The 24,916-nt window shown below is 32.2% G+C and overlaps 1 protein-coding gene across 1 annotated transcript; it reads right to left on the bottom strand.

Annotated features, from left to right (window-relative positions):
• Positions 1 to 18,405: 18,405 nt before the first annotated feature.
• LOC107862255 (thioredoxin-like 1-2, chloroplastic) lies at positions 18,406 to 19,932 on the bottom strand. The gene is made up of 4 exons (XM_016707764.2): positions 19,469 to 19,932; positions 19,195 to 19,377; positions 18,944 to 19,108; positions 18,406 to 18,838 (listed from the first exon to the last, which is right to left on the bottom strand). Exons 1-4 carry the CDS (start codon positions 19,640 to 19,642, stop codon positions 18,593 to 18,595), a joined length of 768 nt encoding a protein of 255 aa, XP_016563250.1. The 5' UTR covers positions 19,643 to 19,932; the 3' UTR covers positions 18,406 to 18,592.
• Between the last annotated feature and the right edge of the window lie 4,984 nt (positions 19,933 to 24,916).

The raw sequence follows: 24,916 nt of genomic DNA, 5'->3' as shown, positions 1-24,916 counted from the left end.
TGAAAATAATGAAGTGATAAGATCTCAAAATATTATGTCGCATTGTGAACCGATACTAAATGATATATCATCAATATCTTTGACACAATATTGGTGCAATATTATGAAAGATTACGAGGATCTTAATTCTACGTTAATTTAAGCATGCTAACGTAGAAACATTTATCAAGTGACATGAAAGGATGCATCTTGGTAAGTTTTAAACTTATTTGATTTGCAGTCCAGATATTTGAAGATGTAACTCAAGAAATGTTGAATATTGTCACTTGACAAAACTTATGTGAAAAACTTTTAAGGATTCAAAATGCTTGAAGCATATAAAAGTTTCTGGGAAACTTATTTATAATCTTTATATTGTATAAGCTTATTGCTTGAACATCATTGAAACTCTTGGAGAGTTTTTAAAACAATAGATTATTTGCTGAAATTCGAAATATATCGAATTGGATTGGTTATGAAGTATTATATCTTAGTGCAATTGATGCACTCATGTACCTTGCAAATATTACAAGGCCTATAGCCTTTTCAGTAAATTTGTTAGCAAGGTATATTTCTGCTCCTACTATGAGACATCGAAATGGGATAAAATACATGAACTTGTTTTATTCTAAAGATTGCAGTCTCCATCTTATTGATCATGCTGATGTTGGGTACTTATCTGACCCGTATAAAGCTTGGTCTCAAATAGGCTATGTGTTCATATGTGGTGGTACTGCCATATCTTAAAGATACACAAAACAGTCTATCGAAGCCACTTCATCGAATCATGCTGAGATAATAGCTATTCATGAAGCAAGCCGAGAATGTGTATGGTTGAGGTCCATGATACATCTCATTCGAGTAAAAATGTGATGTGAAATATGACAATCTACCCACAATTTTATACAGAGATAATTCATTATACATATCACATCTTAAGGGAGGATTCGTAAATGGAGATAGAACGAAGCACATTTTACCAAAGCTCTACATACATGAGCTACAAAAGAATGATGATATTAACATGCAACAAATTCGTTCAACTGATAATGTGACGGATTTATTCACCAAATCTTCTCCAATTGCAACTTTCAAGAAGATGCTGCACAAGATCGAGATGCAAAGGTTCAAGGATGTTCTCATTAGGGGGAGTTAATACGCGTTGTACTCTTTTTCCCTTACGAGATATTGTCCCACTGGGTTTTCCTTGTAAGGTTTTTAATGAGGCAGCTGATATGCGTATTGTTAGAAATGTGTACTCTTTTTTCTTCACTAGATTTTTTTTCATACTGAATTTTTTCTAGTAAGGTTTTAACGAGGCACACGATCTATCTAGATATTCAAGGGGGAGTGTTATAAATGTATTTACATTATAGTGAATGTCTATCAAGATCTACTTTGATATCTATTATAATTTGAAGCATATGTGTTTTACTCAAACTCCGTTGAGGCACAAAATCAATAGAGTTGAACGAAACGCGTTATTACACGTGCATGGATGTGCGTGAGTGACATTTTTTGATCAATTTTATATTAAAACAATTAAATAAACAAGATTATAATAGGTAAATTAATTGTAAAAAAAAAACACCAAATTTAAAACAAAATTCCCAAAACTCTATCTTCTTCATCTACCCCTCCCCCTCTCTACGTCCCCCCATCCCCATCCCCACCTAGTACAACACATCCATCCATCCCCGTCCCCCATCCCTACGCTGCTCCACCACAACCACATCCAGTCATCCCCTCACAGTCCCTTGTCCCCTACCCAACATCACCACCAAAAACATCAAACAACCATTTCCACCCTTGTCCTCCACTCGCACCACCGCCCCCACATCATTTGTACCAAGTAAATCATCAAATGTACATAAATTTTTCAAGTACTCGAATTCGATAAATCTAATTTGAAGAGAAATTCATGCTCAATGTAGGAATTCAAGATTTGGGTATAAGCAATTGAAGGGTAAGTTGGGTGATTCGAAGAGAAATTCACGTCTTTTTTTCTTGTAGGAATTCAAAATTTGGGTATAAGCAATTGAAAGGTAAATTGAGTTATTCAGCTCATGAAATGGGTAATTTTTTCTGTTTTTAAAAATGAGTGTTAACATCAAGAAAATATTTTAGTATGGTGGAGTTGATTTCGTTGGAACTTCACACAGTGGTGCAGTTGTAGTGGCAATAATTAACTGATTGTTTTGCTTTGTTTTGCATGTGAGGAGTGGAATGAAATTGTACCCTACAAGTTTACAAAATTATTCCTTGAATTCCATTGATAAGTTTTTTTTTAAAAAATTTATGAGTATTCTTTTGATCAAAGCAAAATCTTTTCTTAAAAAAAAATCGTGTATTAGAAGATCGAAAGCCTGAGGGAAGAAGCAAAGTCGAAATTATAGTGAGAGAAATATGATAAATTGAAGGGTCTAAGAAGCAGCAAAGGAAAGAGCCCCAGCCCCCACCATTTTACTTTTACTTTTTTTTTTAAAATTTTTAATTTAAATTTTTTTATATTTTGAATATTTAATTTCTTATGTGGCATTTTAAAAATGACATGAAATTTAATGTAATACTTAAAAAAGACGTGACAACTGACGTGGGGCGAGTGTGTTGTACACATCGAAATAGTGTTTAAAATGTTACTTTTTAAAGGGTTCAAGAATTCAGATGACAAACATGTAAGTAGGAGTATCCACATTACAAAACGGACATAGTACAAGGGTCAGTCACACCCTTTTTTTTACGTACTCCAAAAAATGTATATTTTAAACTTCGAAAGGATTTTATTATTTAAGTGACAAGAAATGAAAATTTATTTCGAAAAAGGATTATTTGCATTTTTTTTATTCAGAGTCGCCACTTGACATAATCCGGTGTGCCAAGTCACCTTTGGAAAATCCTTTTCGAAAACTATTTGACTCTTAAACTGGTTTGCGACTAGAGATTCCGGCTAAGGAATTCTGTTGACCGAGGGGAAGGTGTTAGGCACCCCTCGATCCCGTGGTTCAACCACGGTCTCTTGGTAGAGTGTATCAACTATTTTGGCATTATGAAATTTATAAAACACACAAAAGCATGCAAAATAATCAAACAAGAAACAAAAAAAAAACAATCCAAAAATGTAAAGTCCAGTCCAATTATACAGTCCAAAAATAGAAAACTACGAAAATATAAACCCTAGTCTAAACTAAATCTAGACTAAGCTCCCATGCCTTACCCGATACCGTGGGACTTGATCACGATCATCCTTAACATACAAAATTCTTCGGGGCATTCCTCGGTGAGTAAATACAAATTACCTCGGGGCATCCCCCGGTTAAATAAAATACGCTTTCCAAATACGATAAACAAGACATTTAACAAATATTCCAATCATTCCAACACAACACCGATCCTAAGCTTGCCTACCCGAACTTACTGTTTGCCTACCCGCTCGACGACACATCGCATTCAACATCAACAAGGTATCAAAAATATCATAATATTCACTTTTATCTATTTTCGATTCCCATTCCCAAATTTATTTCAACCAATATGATTAAACATGCTTCGATTTATCAATTCACTTTTCAAAGTCCGAAACCAGCATCAACCAACGCATAACACATATTCGAACATACCAAATACGCAACAAATAAATCATCCACACCCACAACATCACAAAAAAGCCAAAATAAATTAAAGATTCGGTTAGAAGAAATGGACCTCGATGAAATTGATCCTTGTCGATAATAAAGAAATCCGAAGACCAAAATACTCGACCGGAGTACCTCGATCGCGTGAATCAAACTCAGTATAGGGAAAAACTAATAGGACAACTTCAAAACCAGTGAGACAAACTTTGTTATACGAAACCCAAACAATAACCACGACGTGATTTGATAACGACAACTCGAAATCCAATATCGACGACGAACTAGGAAATAGACGAAACCAAAACCCCCAATCAAACAACGGGAACCGAAAACCCAGACGCAGATCGAGCTCCGGTGAGCTCCGATGACGAAGAGAACGGCGGCGGTGCCTATTCTCCGGTGGTGACCGGAGCTGTTTCGCCGGCTGGGTGAGCTGCGGCTGGAGCCAGTGGTCGACACGCCGCAGCCGAAGCAGCGAATGCTGGTGGCGGAGCAGCAACTGGTTTTGCTTTATTCTCCGGCGGAGATGGGGGTTTTGTTGGTGACGGCGGCAGCAGATCTAGGCGGTGACGGAGGAGCGGTGTGGCGCCATTGCTGGCGTCGGCGTTGGTGGGTCACCAGAGATGGATTTCACTGGTGGGGGGTCTCGCCGGTGACGGCGAGAGAGGGAGCCGAACGGAGCTTTTCTTTTTCGATTTTGGAGAGAGAGTAGAGAGAGAGTCAGTTTTTTTTTTCTGTCTATGCTACTGTTCATTCCCCTTTTTTTATGTGTATGTGGGTATATATATTGTATTTATCCTTTTTTTGAGTCCTTTCTTCTTGGACAAGAAAAAAAAGAGGGTGAGGGGTGACGTGGGGTAGGGGTAAGGGGTACGGTATGGGGTGGTGAGGTGGTGATTTGTCACTTTCTTATTGGAGAGGGTTGTTAGGGTGTTAAAAGAATAAAAGTTTGTTAGGAATTTTGTTGAGAGTTATTTTTTATTATTTTTTTTGTATTTTTTTGTGGGATATAATCATGTGGGTGAGGGTACATGATATGATAAGGTAGAAATGAATAAAATCGAACTTCTGAGGGGGGCAAAATTACGTGTCTACAGGGTCCATCAAATCATTTTGCCTATAAATTAAAGTTGTTTTTTAAATTTTGTACGAGAAGTATCTATATCTATATCTATAATTTATAAACCATAATATATTAAAAGTATGAAGATCCTTAGAAAAATGATTTGAACTTTTTACCCTTCGTTAAAATATTCTTCTTTAGACTGAACTGTCTTTTCACTATTTTTTTAAATTTATTATATTTAATTATTTTTTATTATATTAACTAAACTTCCTAAAATATATGGAACTCCTAAAATATATGGTAGAAGAATTAATTAATATTTTTCATTTCTACTAGACTTTCTAAAATATGTAGGACTCCTAAAATATATGGTAAGAGAATTAATTCATATTTTCTTTTTTACTATTCAATCAGAAAAATACTCCTAAAATATGACTCTATTAAGGAAATACGTTTATAAATATTGAGATGTACATTAAACTAGAGAATAAACCGATTTTCCAATTGAGAGAATATGATTGATGCTCATCTAACTTGATTCGATTGCATGTCTAGATTGGTGGATGTTTGATTTTTTAACCCTCAACTTCTTTACTGTTTTTGTTAGTATAATAGAATTCAACATATGTGTATATATATATTCTTTATTTTCATTCAAACTTATTCTTTAAGGTCAAAATTTTCGCTCAAACAAGAATTAATTGGATCAAGACCGAAACTTTGTGATACTATTATATTTTTTTATAGATTACAGGTCGTAGATGAATGTCAATTGACTTTACAAAATTTCTTGTGTAAAGGTTAAATTGAATTGTATTGTTTTGATATATTTATTATCTTATTGTTTTATTTTAATTTACAGATGTTAGATGAATGTGGGTCAACTTTAATTTTTTTTTTTTATAGAAAAAGTTAGGTTTAATTGTATTATCGTAATATCTCTATTAGTTTGTTATTTTGTGGTAGTTTACAGTTCGTAGATGAGTCTCGATCGTCTTTGAGAAATTTTTCTATATAAAATTTAAGTTAATTGTATTGTTTTGATATCACTTTTATCATATTATTATCGTATTATTTTGATATCTCTATTATCGTATTATTTTGTTATTGTCTACAAGTGATAGATGAGTGTCCGACGACTTTTAGAAAATTTTTGTATGTAAAGATTAGATTTAATTGTATTATTTTGATGTCTCTATCATTGTATTATTTTGTTGCAATTTTCAGATACTAGATGAATGTCGATCGATTTTTAAAAATATTTTTGGTAAAGATTTGGTTTAATAAATAAATTTTTCATCTTTTAATTATTACTAGTTAAGTGTACGTGTTTCACACGTGTATATGACGGTACTAATAAGTGTATATAAAAAATAAATTACTATCATTTATATCGAACAATATGCTTGATTCGTCTTCAAAAGTTCCACTATTATGAATTAGGTAGACTTAAAGTCATTTGAGGCTAATTTCTTGATAGAAAAAGTTTTACCCTTCAAAAGATTTCTCATTTCTCTTTTTCCATACCACCCACATCAAGACAAGTAAAATCACATTTCATGTCATGCGTCTTTTCATCCTATACTAATAATTATAAATTGTGAAACAAATATACGAATTTAAAAAAAAATGATATGTTGAAATATCAATTATCGAAACTTAAAACATAAATAGAGCGATACAAATTATCTCTAGCGTTTATCTCTAATAACCTGAGGGAAGATCAAAATCGGATATAAATTTGATTTGCTAATTCGTGAGATCATTAATTTCCATTCTTTTTTATCTTCTAGTCAACTAATGATTTTGTTTAATACTTGTTTGACACTATGATTTGTTTGTTATCATGACAAATCACAATTCTCACTTTATTTTTCTCTCAATAGTTTTTTATGTAAGTATGATATCGACAAAAGACAATTAACTTAAATTACATCTTAGTAAGAAATAGAGCTAACATGAATAAGAAATAAAATTTAGAACAGAAAAAACATACCTTAAAATTCACTCATAGTCGACACGAAGTGTAGTTCACACGCTTCACATAAATCTTTTTTCATCTGCACAAACATATTAAAAATCAATCAATACAGAGGCAAATACAAATAATTTTAAAAATATGAAGAAAAAAAATCATCTTAAAAGGCAAGGGTTCTTTAATTTTGTCAAGCCTAATTTAAACCACCACCACCAACAAAAAAGAACTTATTTTGAAGGTATATTTTTTTTTTTTTTTAAAAGAGGCAACATAAAACCCCAGGGAGAAAAACTCATATTTGCAAGAAAAAAAAGGGTGAAAAAAGTAAAATCGAGTTTGTAGAAGTACATGTCAAGTCTATATATTTAATTAAAATAAAATGAGATTTTTTTCACATATTTTAAGACTGTTAATTTCTTTCCATATATTTTAGGATTGATACATTTTTACACAATTTAAGATTTTTAATTTCTTTTCATATATTTATTGTATCAGGATTCTTTCCATATATTTTAGGAGTCCTTAATTTAATAATATAATAATTGAAGGAAAAATGTGAAAAGATGATTTTATCTATTGCATAGTATTTTAATGAAGGACAAAAAGTTCAAATCATTTTTCTAAGATTCTTCATATTTTTTATATATTATAAATTATAAATATAGATTATAGAGTATAGATATTTATCTTTATTATTTAAACAAATATCTTATTTAATGTAATGTTTGAACTAATTCAAGTAAAATAATGTTTCGAAAAAAAATAAAAACTCTTATGGTCAAAGTGCTGCTAAGAAAGTACTCCTACATTTTATTAACACGAAAGGAGAGGATGCTTAAGCGAGCCAAATGCTTTCAACAAACTCAAAGAAGCAAGGTTTTCTGAGTACGGGCTTGTCTATTTTGATAAGTTCCTATGTCTTTGTGGGTTGCTGCCCTGCCCTAGGAACTGATCCTATCTCCAAGCAATTGCCACATACTTGTTTTGGAAAAATTATTTGTTACCACATTTTAACTTACTATTTTTACTAGTTAAAATTCCATACATTTTAAAATAATAATTTCAGTGATGTATTTATGTGCATTAAATCAAAGATTTTTAAAAATTTTAAAAAAATATTCAAATAGAAAGTAGAAAAGATTTAGTTGAAAGGCCACTTTGAAAACTTATTTTGAAAAATACACATCATTCTATTTTGAGTGGTGGGGTATGGATTAAAGTGTTAACAAAAAATTTTTTGTCACCCCTTATGTATTTATTAAATACTTCTTTAACCCCACTTTGTCATTAAATACCAAAAAAAATTTCTCTCTCCTCACTCCCACTCATAAAATCATGGTTATTTCTCTTTCCTCTTCCCCAACTTTCATTTTCCTTTTTTATTTTCTCTAAAGATCTAAAATGTTTCATCTTTCACTTTAAATAATTTCTCCTCGTCTCCCGAGTAATTTGTGCTCCATATAGATGATTTTTTTTCTGTTTTGATTTGTGAAATTGAGTTGATTTTTGAGGAATTTGTTTTTCAATAAAAAAAGGGATTGATTTTACTGATTTGTTTTTGTTTTTAAGTTGGTATTTGTTTGATTGTTGATGAATTATGATTGTTCTTGTCGATTGCATGGTGAAATTTTTTCGCGAATTTAATCGGCTAATGTGCCGAGAAATTCGGATGTTATTCTGTTAATAAACCGCTCGGTTGATTAGGTATTTGTTTGATTTGGATGGAAGAAATTAATTTTTTTTAAATGTGATTTGATTTTATTGAAAATCTGTGTTTATAAATTGATATTTGTTTGATTGTTGATGGATAATGGTTGTCCTTGTCGATTGCAAGGTTAAATTTTTTTGCGAATTTAATCGGTTGATGTGCCAAGAAATTCGGATATTGTTCCGTTAATAGACCGTTCGGTTGATTAGGTATTTGTTTGATTTGAATGGAAGAAACTGAAATCTTTTTAAAAAATGAAACTTAATTTTACTGAAAATCTGTTCTTTTAAGTTGATATTTGTTTGGTTGTTGATGGATTATGACTGTCCTTGCCGATTGTATGATAAAAAAAATGAATTTCATCGGTTAGTGTGCCAAAAATCTAGACAATGAGAACAAGTTTATTTATGATTCTGGACTTAATAGACTGTAGTCGTCTTCTTCTTACCTGATTTTCTACAGTACTTGATATCACTTTTTCGACGACCACCAAAATTATGCAACGGATTAAAGCTTTGGAACATGCTAAGGAGTGTCCTAAATGAGAAATATAGACATTGATATTGTTGAATCAAAATGAGAAAGGGATGAATAAATGAACATAGAGGAGCTCAAAAAGTTCCATGTCATTTATAAAGTAGGGCTACCAAAAAAGTGACCGTTGGAAAAGGTCTAAACAATATTTATGTCTTCTATAATCGATCATTAAGGTTTATTATAGACCCTATCATTGTATGCCTAAAAGAGTTGTAATTTTAAACAACGGACAGTTGGAGCTTCTAAAATTGACGAAGTAAAAAAAGATTGAAGAAGTACTAGACTATGCAAATTATTTATTATATATTGACACCGTTGTTAATATCTACACATGATAGATAGATTATCAATTTTTTAAGAAGTCGATTATTCACCTACTCATAGGTATAGGATCAACTATATGAATATATGGACAAGTTAAAATAATGATAAAAAAAGAGAAATTAAATTAAATTAAATTAAAGTAAGATAATTAACACCTTTCAAACATTGTAAAACAATTTAGATACATCAATTGTGACACCAAATTACTTTTGAACATGATCAAGTGATATTTAAGGCATGCTATAGTAGTAAATCGGTGAGATGAGACTAAAAAAGAAAGAAATAAAATAAATAAGCATCATTCAAGCAAAGCTAAACAACTAGATATCATCAAATGAAATTAAACGTGTCTAATGAGTATAAAGAAGAGTGATGGTTGTGACTTGTGAGTGTTCATGAGACAAGTAGTGTTTGAGAACAAGTAGTCCTTCTCAATGCAGACGTTTGTTATGAGTAATCGATTGTTACTATCATTGCTCTTTCTTATACTCATTTGATCTAGTGTTCAATTATTTTGTACTCTCATATGATGATATTTAGTCAGTTTCCATTGCTTGAATGGTGTTATTTTATTTTATTTTATTTTTCCCTTTTTAAGTCTCGTCTTACTTTTCACTAGACTCAATTGGTCGATACATGACTGTTCATTTACTCTAGTATAGATGCATACATTTATATATAATATCTGCACGATATCTTTATAGGTCTTGCATCAATCATCTAATTCTATTGACAAGTAAGACGAAACTAAAAAGGGCAGAAATAAAATAAAATAAATTAAAATAAATAAACATCATTCAAGCGATGAAAAATGACTAAATATCATCATATGACAGTATAAAATAATTGAACATTCGATCAAAAGAGTATAAAGAAGAGTGACGGTAGTAACAACCAATTACTCAGAACAAACGTTTGCATTGAGTTCTCAAACACTACCTGTCCCATGAACACCCACAAATCACAACCATCACTCTTCCTTATGCTCATTAGACGCGTCTAATCTCATTTGATGATATCTAGTTGTTTTGCATTGTTTGGATGGTGCTTATATATTTTATTTTATTTTATTCTATTTTTTTTTTATTTTATTTTATTTTTAGTTCCATCTCACTGATTTACGACTATAGCATGCCTTAAATATTACTTGCTCATGTTCAAAAGTGATTTGGTATCATAATTAATGTATCTAAATTGTTTTACAATGTTTGAAATGTGTTAATTTTTATACTTTAATTTTATTTTATTTTAATTTTTTGGTCATTATTCTAATTTGTCCATATATTCAAATAATTGACCATAAACCTACGAGTTGGTGAATAATCGACTTCTCGAAAAATTGATACTCTATCTATCATGTGTAGAAATCAACAGTGGCATTAGTATATAATAAATAATTCGCACAGTCTAGTATTTCTTCAATATTTTCTTACTTAAAATTACGTAAACATTCTTATCATTGAATGTTTGTCCTGTAAAAAGATTGGTGTCATCCGAGAAAGAGTGGCTTCGTTGTGATTTGAACTGCCCGTCCTCACCTCATCCACACTTCTCTTCTTCATAATCTTCACTATTATCCCATTCATCACCACCCATGCAATCGTTTTCCGTTGACGTATCATCCACTATCGGGGGTGGGGCGGGAGTGGGGGTGGGGGTGGGGGTGGGGCTGATGTGGTAGCTTCTTCCTAGGATCCTCCAACAACTTTAACCCGCAATATAGGTACGGAGTTATTTAAATCAACGGAAAGCATGTATAATTTCACGTGTCTATCATTCCTTATGAACGTTGGATAGATTTTCCCCCTCCCATTCATCAAGTAACTAATTACCACATCATTTTGATCACAACTTAATTCACCGCTCTCCATTACGCTTTTAACTAGATGGACGTATGAACCATTGCGACAAAGGGCAATGGACACTCTCTCCTTAGACGCGATTTTTCAAACCTAACATTTAGGTGTCTCCTCTCATTCACCAGAAAATATACCACCAACAACCACGCAATCTATAATAGACATGATATTCCTCGATGATAGTATTTAATAGACTTGAATAGTGGTTTACAAGCCTAGACTTAATAGACTGTAGTCATCTTCTTTTAAGTTGTTGTCCGCACAGTACACGATCGAACCTTTTTCAGCTACCACCGAAATAATCCGACGAATTACAGCTTACAAGCAACCTAAAGAGTGTTGGCATATTGCTATTGAGCCAAGAATCGATTTCGAAATGTGGGATTGATTTTCAAGCTTTTTGTATGAAAATGGATAGAAAAATTGAGGCTAAAAATATGTGAAAATGGCTTAAAACAATGGAGATAATGTCACTTTCCAATAGATGTCGAAAAATTCGACGAAAAATGACCGAAAAATTGAGAAAATGGTGGCAAAATCGGGTGGTTGGTAGTGTATTAGTTGAGAAGCTTGATATTTTTAAAAAAATTAATCATCCAATATTTATATTTTTGAACATGAACTAAAATGTAGTTTTAAAAACATTGAGGCTGAAATGGAAAAGGAGCTAAAGCGTATATTTTGTAAGTTGAGTGCTAGGGTTGCCTTTTTTCTTGTGGTCCCATTAGGGTATCTATATGCCCAATTAAAAAAAAAAAAAACTAGTGTCTAAATGTCAAAAAAGATTTTGGAAGTGGACTTTTAGCAAACTCCCCCTAGAAAGTAAGTAGCTTAAAAAAATTGAAATTTATATCCTCGATAGTGCGCCTACACTATATCTGTATATCAGACATAGACCCACAGTTCACGTCAGCCTTGTGGCAGATCTTACCGAAGGAAGCGGGTTGCAAAATTTCATGTTAGCACAATCTTTCATCCCAAGACTAATGGTCTATCTTACTCTCTTTATCTCGAATTAGTTGTTGCTTATATTTTGTTTTTCGAATAGTAATATAATTAATTTTTAAAGCTAATTTGGATTAAATTAACACTCTATTTTAAACACAGCTAAAAGAGAGGCCTACTTTCAATGCTAGTTTTAAGTCATCTGGTCTTGGTCCTACTTTCTGCTACTTCTCTTACATCTCATGAAATTCCGTCTTCTAAGCCAAAACAAGGTTAGTCTAAATTGAAGTAGATCAACATAGAAAGAAATATGATAATAGGGTCTGTTAAGCGTTCAAACCCATAATTCAATGAAAATGAAGTTCTCGGCACTGATTCAGTAAAAATAATATGAATAGCGAGTTAACACTACATTTATAGATTGAAAAGAAAGAACTCTCCAAAGAGAGGCCACAGGAAATGATGTGATACTAAATGAACGAGATGTCCTTAAAATAAAAGTTATGCACTCAAAAAACTACTTCTATAGAACAAGTTATAATTTTCTCAATTCAGCAGATCTATTTTATTTTTTTTTTGGAAAAACAAAAGGTTAATTTGTGATTTTTCAAATGTTAGTCAAAGTTAATATTTGGATAATATTACAAAAATCTCTTGGTAACTTTACCTTATTGCAATTATACTCTACGCAACAGAGTTAAAAATAAATTATCACCCAAAGAGTTACCTTGAGGTTCTATGAATGGGCCGAAAATAATTATGGTGAAGCAACCCAATGCCACATTAAGTGGCTATGTGTGGGATAAAGGTTAATAAATAGCACATTCTAGTTAGAATAGGTTTATGCAAATTGTGATAATTGCTTAGGCAAAGACTATGCTTCTCATCCTCAATTCTCTCTAATCTTCTCATCCCCGTCTACTATTATTTTTCTTCTTCATATTGTAATTTCTTCTTTCCGTATTAATCAAAGTTAATTAGTTTTGTTTACTTTGTGTATTGATTGTTGAGTTGAGAATTCGGATTCGTTACATTGATGCTTTCATTGAGAGCCCCACACGTGGGGCCGTAACTCGTAGTGGTGGCCTGTGTGCCAGTAGTAGTGGCCTGAACCCAAGAGAGGTGCTAACCGTGAGCAACGAGGATTGATCTATGCGTGGAGTCGCGACTTCGAGTTGTGGCCTGTGTACCAGGAACGGTGACTTGGAGCTAAGAGGGTGTCAGCCATGACCAACTGGGCTCAGCCGTGACCAACGAGGTCATTGGTTCTCAAGCAGAAGCGATTGTTATGAAACAATTATCCCACATTGGAAAAATAGATAAATACAAATGGATTTATAGACCAAATGGGTTTTCTCACTGGTACTTTCATTGAGAGGTCTCTCAAATGGAGGACCAAAAATTACTCAAGGCTTTTGTTGATGATTCAGTTCGTGATTCAATTAAGTAAATGAAGGATTCTATCCCTAAAGATCTCGTTGAATTTAGGTTGATGTTGCTGGACGTTCTGGGTAAAACTGCCACAACCTCTTTTGAACTGCAAAAAAAATTTATGCACGCCAAATTAGGAAAGTTTCATAGCGAAAATTCGGAGGCCTAGATAGTCCAATCATAGCACTATTTCAATTTCTATAAAAAATAAGAAAGATGAAAAGCTCATTATGGCTTCGTTCTATCTTGATGGTGACGCATTTGAGGGGTACCATTGGTTACTAAGATATAATCAATTAATTGATTGGCCCCATTTCGTTGAAAGGTGAGAATTTGGTTAAAACAGAAAGGATTGGAGTTTGCGAGAGGGAGATTCGCAAATCTCAGACATGTAGCTTTCACAACTCAGAACCAAAGTCGTTTTAAGGCTAGCTCATCGTGCTTTGGCAAAATGGATGCAAAATGTGTTTGATGAAAAGCCAAACAGAAAAACTAAAAATGTTGTGGATATTGAAACACTGCTTCAAACACTGGATGCTATGAAATCAGAGGGTGAATATGGGGATACATCAGTACAAGTTAAAACTGAAGAGGCTGACATTTTGCTAAATCAAGCAAAACAGGAGATCTACTATAATGACCACTTCCAAAACCACCTTTCTCAGCTTTACTTAGATTTTATTGCCCAAGTTGATCAATTGATTGAAATAGCAAAGGAATTCGACTTCGATGATTTTGTCATAATTAGTAGGATTGATTCCAAGACAAATGGTTGTCTTTTTGCTGATAACTTCAGTTGTAATAGACAACTTGTAGCAACTGCACTTTTTGCCATGCTACAAGGGTGGAAAGATTTAAAATCAAGAAGTGAATGTAAGATGAAGCTTCAAGTTCTGCACCCTACTGGTTACATATTAATTGTTGTCATTGAGACCATATATTTAGTTGTGTGCCATATATTACATCACGGCTTAGCTAATGTATATGCGGTTGCTGGGCAGGTTATAACTGAACTTAATTTATTATTGTTGACGAGTTTTACTGGAAACAAAGAAAAACATGGTTGTAATTGGTTGATAGCAGTGGCAATGGAGAGATTTAGTGGAGAAGGAGCTTTTAAAACTGTTTATTGGTACTTAAACGTGGATAATTTTAGGTTCGATGGATCTGACCATGTTAATGAGTACTGTCGCTAACATATTTCAAGTGCTCCCGGAGCTTCTTTTGATCCTAATAGTACTCTGGATGATATTCTTAGCATCCCATTATTTAATACTAATGTCTATAGTTTGGCTGATTACGTGATTATGTCATTTGGAAGAGAAGGAATAGATGCCAAGAAAGGAGGGAGCGATGAGGGCATTGAAGGTCATCTTATTGCATATCTTTGCCATGTTAGTCAGCAGCTAAACAAGAATGATGCAACCACGTCTACAATAATCCAGGCTGGCAACCAAGTTACTTCTTTGTTGCTTACTAATTATCTAACTGTACCCGAGGATGCTCTTGCCTACTTAAACCTTGAGGACAAGGTTCTTTTTGAGGGCGAAAGTAGTATTATGAATGGGCCGAAAGCAATTATGGTAAAACAGCTCAATACCACATTAAGTGGCTATGTATGGGACACGGGTTAGTAAATAGCACATTCTAGTAAGAATAGGTTTAGCAAATTGTGATAATTGCTTAGACAAAGGCTATACTTTTCATCCCCAATTCTCTCTAATTTTCTCATCCCCGTCTACTATTATTCCTCTTCTTCATGTTGTAATTTCTTCTTTCCGTATTAATCAAAGTTGAGTTCTGTTCACTTTGTGTATTGATTGTTGAGTTGAGAATTCGGGTTCGTTACACTTTGTATGCTTCTTTTCTTGTTTTTAGTCTTTAGTGTTAGTTTGGTGGGGAAAGAGTTATTTTGGGATAATTAGTTTTGGAATTACTATCACGAAATTGGTTATTCCATCATGTGTATAGAATAACTTATCTCATTTCTATGATATAAATAATTTCGAGACTAGCTAATACCTTCAATCAAACGCGAGATAGAATAATCCTACATTTTATTTCGGGACTAAGTAAAGGTTCATCTAATTGCTGAAGGATAGTTTACTGGTTGTTTGACTCTTACCAAGGAGTGGTAGTTGATAGTGAAGATGGATAGATGTATGAATTATGAAAGCATGGGGATGTCCAGCTTGTAATTCTCTTGATTTGTAATTTCTACTTGGTAATAAATAAATAATTTTTTACCAAAAAAAAGGTTGGACATTGGTGTAATTTACCTTAATGCAATCATTAATTACAAGTTTACACCAATAGAAAACTGCCTTACGGTCTAGCGACTAATTAATCTGCTTTTGTTACTTGTGAGAGCCTTAAAATCTATCTGATTGTATAGGTGTAGACACAAAACTAAACCAAAGTAAGTTTAGACGTAGTAGGATATGGCATAAAAAAATTTGTTTATAGCTATGGAATTTTTTTTTTCAATTTATTTAGTAATTGTTTGAACTATTATTATGCTAACTTATAAGTTTCATAATAGTCAAATACGTAAGTTTAATTTTTAAAAACTTGAAAAAACAATCCTTTGATTCACACGTACTATTGTACTATTTAGTTTACTGACATTTTGTAAAATTTTCACATGAAATAGGCTGCAGTCAGGCAACAAATATAACCAGCTCAATTGAACTAAATATTACCTACTTATATATTATATTATGTTTGATTGTTTGATCATGAGAATTTTTTCTTTTTTAAAAAAAATCTTTTCCACTTTATCTCAAATACAACTCTAATTTGATGTTTGATCATGAGAATTTCCAATTGAAAAATTATTTTCACTTTTTTCCACTCTCACTTTTTTTATAAAAATTCAAAAACAACTTTAATTTATATTGATGACCAAACATAAGTTCAACTCCAACAAATTTTAATATCATGGCTAAAATGCCTACTCTGTGTGTGTGAAACTATTAAATAAAATACTGACTTTTAAATTTATAATTTGTAAATTGAAATGCAAAATTCCACAGTTAAAATCTAATGAAAAATGAAAACAAGTGGGGAAGAGTGAGTAATTGGATAATAGTTGTAGTGCACATATCAATATATCCACACAAAAAAACTCACAAATCTAGGAGATGCTCTTATGGGTCCCATCCTCGTCAGCTCCACGAGGTATCCAATTAATGGGGAACTCTTTCCTGTGGGTAACTGTCGGCCCCCCATTTGTTTCCCCATAAAAAACTACACCATTCCATTAAAGGTTTCTCTTAACACCATGATAAAACCTCCATTTTATTAGTGGTAAAGTGAAGTATATATTCTTGTTTTGTTATTCTTGGTAAGCACGACTTTGAGTTAGTAAGATGAAGGTGTAAAAACTATAATCACTTTTCATGTTTCATTTTGGAGAGAGTAAATGAAGCAATCTTAGGTTTTGTTAGAAATTAGAATATCACAGTGGAAATCAATTCAATAATGTACACAGGATGAAGTTTTGTATTCATAATGTCTGGCAAGTCTTAATTTTCAAGTCTGCATTAAAAATCCACTAAATAGGTAGATATCATACGCTACGAACCAAACACATAAATTTCAAATTCTGATTTCGTTTCTTTCTCCGTAGAATAACTAACAAAATGTACGCAAAAATGAATATTTCTAATTGTGCACGCTCTATAGGCTCTAGAGTTATGTTTTGTCACGGGTTACGCACCAAATGTATAGGACCACAATGGCAATTTGCAAAGCAAACATTATTCATCAAGAAAATATGTAAAAGTGATATTTATGGAAGAACCAAAGACAACAAAAGTTATGGAGAACTGCATGTTTGAAACTGAGACGAAGGGCGATAAGGTTGCCTTTAGTAAAATTGTTTAACATATTAAAGATTGAAAAGGACACTGAGAAAAAGTTATGGAGAACTCCATTTTGGTTTTTATTGAAGTCTACACCAAGCATTTTGTTTGTAAGTCCTTACGTAGCAATTAGGAACAAGTCCAAAGGGCATAAAACTTACTACTCACACCGGCGATTTTTACTGTTTTACTTATCTTTTCAAGAGTCAAATTTCATAACGTTTTTCCTAATAAAAGTCAAACAACATGTACATTTTTATGGTATTAAAAATGAAACAAAGAGTAGTAAGAGAAAAATCAAATTTATGGAGTTGAGTCTTGTCGGTGGCGCACATGGTATTTAGACTCTGTGAAACCATGAAAGAGCAACCAAATTTGTCTTCTCAAAGCTTTCGAATAAGGTAATGGAACGCCGACGTGTTTTATTCAAGCTAACAATGACATTTGTGACACTTAGCTACCAACTAGTTTATGTTCGAACTTATGTTAGACTTGCCTTGAAGATACAAATCTCAGTACAATTACATATAAATTAACATTAAATAAAGATAAATTAGCAAAATAAACCCATTCTCAAAAGTTTAACCGCGAGCTACTAATTTTGAAATTGTTTCAAGATTAATTGAATTTTTGCTTTACACACCTATATTAACAACAGGATTCTCTATAATGGTTCTCTTGTTTTCCTTCTCAGAAATAAATTAATTACGTACCAACAAATAGCTATAAGAGCAACACTAATATTTTCCTCAGTCGGGGAAAATATTTTTATTTCATGAGTGAAAAGATGGAAACACTGTTTTTAATACAATATTCAGTAAAATTCTCGGAAGCCATTTTTTTTTTAATCTGCTATACCTAAAATAAATATTTGCTTTTACTAATTCAATGTTTAAAATTAAAGATAATTAATTAGTTAGTTACATCAACGTTTATTATTTAAATATAATCATTTTCAAAATACTGAATATATTTTATTAATATAATACTAAATTCATCACCTTATTATGGATAGGGAGTAATAAAGAATAATGGATAGATGAAACGGCAATCGAAAAATAGGGACAAAACATTCGAATATGCATAACATAATCATTATTTTTAATCAAATGAACAGATTGACCAAATTTTACCGGGCTTATCCAAAAAAACCACCCAGCCCTGCTTTATGGAAAATCTCATTAACAATAAATATTTACAAATTATAAATCTCAGAACAAATGTACCACCCAAAAAATGCTACAATCTTCAAATCAGATCTCCAACTTTAGGCCATCAACAATTTACTCCTTTCTTTTAGCCCCAAATTATTATTACTATCAGATAAATCCAACCCTGATAGCACAAATTCTCCAAATCCTTTCTTAACTGGATAATCAATTGCTAATTCATTTCTTGATAATTGACCTACGGATGCTAAAGCTAATAGCTCAGATTCATCTAGCCCTTTTGCTGGACCAAGACTACATCTATCAGTCCCATATCTTCCTAGTGCATCTTTGAATTTCTTGATCTGCATAATAATAACAAAATTTACTATAAGAACCATAGACTTTTTTTTTTAGTGTAAAATAATATTTGGTAAAGTGGGAAACTAAAAAATCTTGAAAAAACTTACAGTTGCATTAGTACAGCTAAAGCTACAAAGTTTGCCTTCTGCACCTCTGTAGAATCTGAAGAAAGGCAACACATGTATACGAAGCGCATGACACATGGTTTTCAGTTCTTCATAGTTTACTTTGAAAAAAATTGCATCAGGGTTTGCATCAGCCAGTTGACATATCTGCAAAATAAATTGAAACTCAACTTTTGTAAATGACTTCCTTTGATAATAACTATTAGTTGAGTAACGATTATTGTATAACATACCTTAGGATGTAAAGTCCTGCAACCACCACAACCAGGTGAATAAAAGTCAATTATAACCAATCTATCACCAGCATTCAACAATGAATCAGCTAATTCTTTTGCTGAATGAATTTCCACCATGTTGGGTTTAAGGGTTTTGTCCCACCATCTTAGAGCTTTGCTTACACATATTGATGCTTGTGCCTAAAATCCATAACACAAAAAAGAAAAATCAATCTTTAAAACCCACCCAGAAAAAAACACCAAAAGGAATTACTTTTTATGATTAACATACATTAATTGAGATGGGTCTTGGAGGTTTAACATTCAAATGGCTAAACCCAATCTGATTTGATACATCCAAAGATTTGCCCATAAATTCTTTGGGTGTTAAAGCTGTAACTTGCAAAGCCCCAATTGAAGAACCAACAACAGATGAAGAAGCACCACTTTTCAATGAACAAGCCATTTTTTTTTTCCTCTCCTAAAAGTCCAAGGACTAATCAATGATATAGCATCCAACAACAAATTCCCACAAAACCCACCTACCCTTTTGGATCAACAACCAGTTTCTTCAAACAGAAGAGGAATACAAGAACAAAATAATCAACTTTTTCAATAGGAAAAGGGAGAATGTGAACCAGAAAATGTGTTCTTTTCGACCAGTATATGTAGTAGTGGTTTAGAGGGTATAAGGGGAGAGAATTATTGAAGGTCAAAAAGTGAAAAAGGAAAATAGATGGATTAGGTGGGGTCAAATGACTCAGATTTATAAAGTAAGGTTTATCCATGAACGAATTTAAATTTGCCTTCTTTTCCTTTTCACTTTTGTATTTATCCTTAAAAACTCCTAAATTTCTTGTTTTGGATATAGTAATTGATAATGCAGGCTGTTATGTGTCTAGATCTGATTTGGTTTAATCGAGAAGATTAAGGATTTATTTATATTTTTGCTTGCGTGTAACTGCGTTGGCATTTTCTTTTTGCATTTTGTCATGTTTTAAAATTTTGAATAATTGGATTTGGATTGTTCAAATGATGGGCATCTGGATGAGCTGGTTAAATTGTTGTATGAGTATTAAAATGTTGCATTTTCACCGCGTAGCTGACTGTGTCCACTGCCAGATCGGTTTGTCTTTTGGATAAGACCCCACCAATTTAGTATCTACAACCGAAATTATACGTATTATGTGGATACACATAATTTCATTTAAAAAATAAAATAAAAATTTTGTACTACGGAGGTTCATTTATAACCTTCGTTATACTTTGGGGTCATAATTTCCCCTGCTGTTATACTTTGAGTTTAAAATTATCCCTACTGTTATACTTTGGTACAAAAATACCTCTCTACCATTAAAATCCTCCAACATGACAAATATCAGTCCAAGTGGCTTAATATTTTATTGAGGTAGATGCCACGTGGCATGCCACATGATTACCCCTACCATCTATCTCCTTCTGACTTTTTCTTCCACCACCACCTCCTGCTCAAATCCAACTACTTCGAAAGTCATTTTGCTTCCTTTCTCTTTTTAAATTATCAACTTCAATTTTCTCTGTTTATGAATGAACCATAAGACAATATTGCAACAGCTATAGAGAAACATCGACATCTGTTTCAGCTTGACTAATAAAAAGAATTGCTCACGGATAGGTAAGCACGCTCATCAACAATTTTCCACCTCCGTCTTAATTCTTCACCTCAGTTTTTGTACACTAAGCTTTAACTAAATGTTGAAGAATAATGAAGGAAGAAAAAATAGAGTGATTTTTATGCAAGTTGATTTGATAAAAACTGTTACGCCTGATCAATTGCAACACCCTTGAGTTAGCGTACAATAAATTATATTAGTTTAGTTGAGACAAACTAGGGCATGAATCTGTACTGTCAATTAGAGCATCGAACAATTAGTGAGTTGTTAGCATATGAGACAATCAAACAAATAACATTTTTATGACTCCATCCATGTAATAATTATAGATCCAACCAGATTGTTCTCAAAATAAAGAAAGGGATGAGCAACAATCTCTCCAATAGCCTTAAGTCCAGCAAAGTGAACCACAACAGCAAACCTAATTTTAGTATTTGAGTATTTAAGATATGTATGATCAACAATTCAGGACACAATCAAAATTACCTAGTAGTATTAAACAGAAGTAGTTGCAAAATCCTATAGCAAATTAAAAGGCAAAAATGGCATACAAATAGCAGCAAGCAGCGTGCCATGTGGCATCCACCTCAACAAAATATCATGCCACTTGGACTGGTATTAGTCATGCTGGAGAGTTTTAACGGTAGAGGAATATTTTTGCTCTAATTTATAACATCAGGGGTAATTTTGAACCCAAAGTATAACAGCAGGGGTAATTATGACTGCAGAGTATAATGGAGGGTATAAATTAACCTTTTTTCATAGTACAGAGAAATTTTTGACCTTTTCCTCTAAAAAAATATACATATTATCTGTCATGATGAAAAAAAAGAGTAAAATATACACATACTTATTGTTTAGTGTGGTACTAATTGATTCTCAAATCTCAATCTTCTACTTCTTTTAATTTGATTGGTTTTGTAATAATAGAATCTTAAAAATTAGGAGGTTTACAAAGTTCTTCGCAGTGGAGCAGGCTTGCAATAATTATGACTCGTATTATCGTCGTTGCGGGTCCTTGCGAATGAATGGAATACTTTGTTCATAGCCTAAGGCCCCGTTTGACCATGAAAATTATTTTTTTTCTGAAATTGAGGTTGTGTTTGACCATGACTATAAATTAAATTTGTTTTTGAAATTTTATGAAAGAAGTATGAGTGAAAACAAGTAAAACTTGATTTCACTTTTTCAAATAATTTTTTAGAATTGAAGTTGAAAAATCATGGCCAAACGCAACGTATTTTCACCTTTTTCACTAAAGTAAAATGATTTTTTGAAAAAAAAAGAAAAAAAATTCTATGGCCAAATGGCTACTAAGTATTCTTTAGAGTATGAGAGCGTCTTTTCTAATGTAAATCTTTATGCTCAACTAATAAAATTTTTATCTTCTTTTTTAATAATATCATTATCAATAGAGAAAAAGGCTTAAATACGTCATCAATATAATTGGCTTATCTTTCATGTCCGTTATAAGTTTGGCTTATCTATACCACTGCCTTCAAAAGTTTAACTCATTTATGTCACTGTCATTACAGAAAGGTTAATTTGTGCCAGTATTTTGTTTTCACATGGCTTTTTAATTTTTAAGTAATATTAATTGAGTTATTTCTACCACATAGATGATTCAAATTTATAACGGATAATATAAATGAGTTATTTTTAATAGTTTGATGATATATTTGAGTTTTTTCCGTTATCAATACATCGATCAAATAACCTTACAAAGAGCGGCTATAGCTTTTTTGAGATGATGAAAAATAAAATGAACATCAGAAAACACACCATTCACAAATAAAATTGTTACTACCTCTGTTTTTCCTTGGGCCATGGAAATATGTATTTTAAAGTTGTTCTACATTTTTTTGTGTTCGATTCAAGTAAATCCCAATACAAGAAAACAAAAGAGGTAGGTGCAATGTAGATATGTGGTGTGCATTGAAATGGCACCAACGTGGTAAATTTGTATTCCACTAGAACTTAGTGTGGCTATAATTTTTGGATGAGGAAATTAATTCGTTCAACAAATCAATGAAGTCTTTATGTGATAAAATACTTTAATTTACACTTTACAGCCTTAAAAATTGAAACATAAAATACTTTAATTTACACTTTACAGCCTTTAAAAATGAAATCAATTAGGGCAAGGATTATTGAAAATTACTTGTTAACCAGCTATAGTTCTTGTGTTGTGCTTATAAATTTTTCCAATACCATGTGTGATATTCGTACAAATAGTTATTTTTGGCTCATATAGTTCAAAAATAAATATTGTCTTGAAATTTTAAAGTATAGTACTATCTTAACATTAATTTATCCAAGTTAATGACTATATTTTCAATTATTTAAACTGAAAAGTGGCCGATCTGCGCTATCACTAATAAAATATGGGATTCCTGACTAATACCGAATCAAGGCATTTATTTCTTGGTTCCCCAATTGATTAATTACTGTTGATGTGTTTGAGCTTAGTGAGTTAAGAGTCGTCCTAATTACTTAATTTGAATAATGTAGTCAAAATAGTTGACGAATAATTATATGAGTCAAAAGTAGCTCAAATTTCACTTCAATCATCCAGATTTTGACTGGATTGAACAATGAAAATGTCATTGCGTATTAATCCTTAAATGATTTTGACAAAGTATTTTGAGCTTAAAAGAGATAAAAGATGCAAGCCAACTGGTTTAATTTAGTCTAAACCAGGCATTGAGTGTAGAAATAATCACTCAATTCTTTAACTAGCAAAAAAAATGAAGAATTCGGCCAAATAGTAAGAATTGCTAATTTTGTTGCTAATTCATCACTAACAAAAATTTAAAATAGATTTTACTATCTAATTAAAAAATTTATCCATAGTTATTTAAAAAAAAGTGGTCCCAATTCAAGTGCCACATTCATTATCTATATGTGATAGCACTGGCATAAAACCTGTGTGAGTAGTAGCTATAGTTCCTTAGGGCTGATAGGGCATGGGAAAGAAGATATTTTGTATGAAGAACAAGAATGGTGGACCGCTAGAGGCAGAGTCTAGAGGTCAATTAAGTGAATTCGATTTTAGATTCACAATTTATTAGATATTTTTTTTTTCTATTTGTTGGAGTCTTGATTAGTGGATTGTATTATCTAATATGTATGCAAGTGAAGAGTATATCTATACTTTATAAAAATAATTGAGATGTTCCTAGACTGATTCAAATACTATGATTATTGAAAAAGAAAAGTATAGTATGGTGGAAACGTTATGGGGAGCTGGGAAATGATAGCACAAGAGGTCCATTACATAAATATAAATTGCGCGAGCCATGCTTGTGTTAGAGTTTTTGTCCTGATTTTTTTTTATTAAAATTAAGTTATACTTTTCTTGAAAGGAAAATAAATGTAATATCATAATTACTTTTACTTTTCCTTAAAGGAAAATATAAAATTTTTCCATATTTGACAAACCTCTTTCTTGGAGGAAAGGTTTTGCGCATCTATAAATAGAATATCCCCTTCTCATATCATAACACAATAACATCCACAATTTAGTCGTTTAAGAGTCTTTTTTAGGAGGAGATTTTCTCGCAATAGATTGTATGTTTTTTAATATTCGTTTTTCATATTAGGTCGTTTGACCAAATATATCAATAATATAATGTTTTTAGTATATTTTATTTGTCATCTGAAGTATCACCATATTAGTTTGCAAACTTTAAACTTTCCCATGACGCCCTCTCAATTTCGAACCCAACTGTTTGAATACTGTATTTACTTGTCATACATAAATAATGGAATTTTGTCTTCTTCGTTCTTTCTTTTTTTGAGCTTTTTCATTCGATGTTGGATAATCATATTGGAACTCGATTAATTTGAATCGTGCATTGCAGGTGCTCATTTGAAGGGTGACATTTCCAATAGAATTTTCTTCATATTCAAAACGCGAACTCGAAACCTTTAATTTAGGATGAAATAGTCCCACTACTATACCACGAATCTATTTTGGTATGGAAATTTGTGGATATTTGGATATGGGTTATTTGGTCTGCAGAATATGATGAGGTCTTCGCCCATGGTTTTGGAACTGCTGGTTTCCCCACGCCAACTTGTCTAGT

Source organism: Capsicum annuum, chromosome 3 (assembly GCF_002878395.1).
Source record: "Capsicum annuum cultivar UCD-10X-F1 chromosome 3, UCD10Xv1.1, whole genome shotgun sequence".
Taxonomy (NCBI): domain Eukaryota; kingdom Viridiplantae; phylum Streptophyta; class Magnoliopsida; order Solanales; family Solanaceae; genus Capsicum; species Capsicum annuum.
The sequence above is the reverse complement of the archived record's forward strand: the minus strand, read 5'-3'. Positions and strand labels throughout refer to the sequence as shown.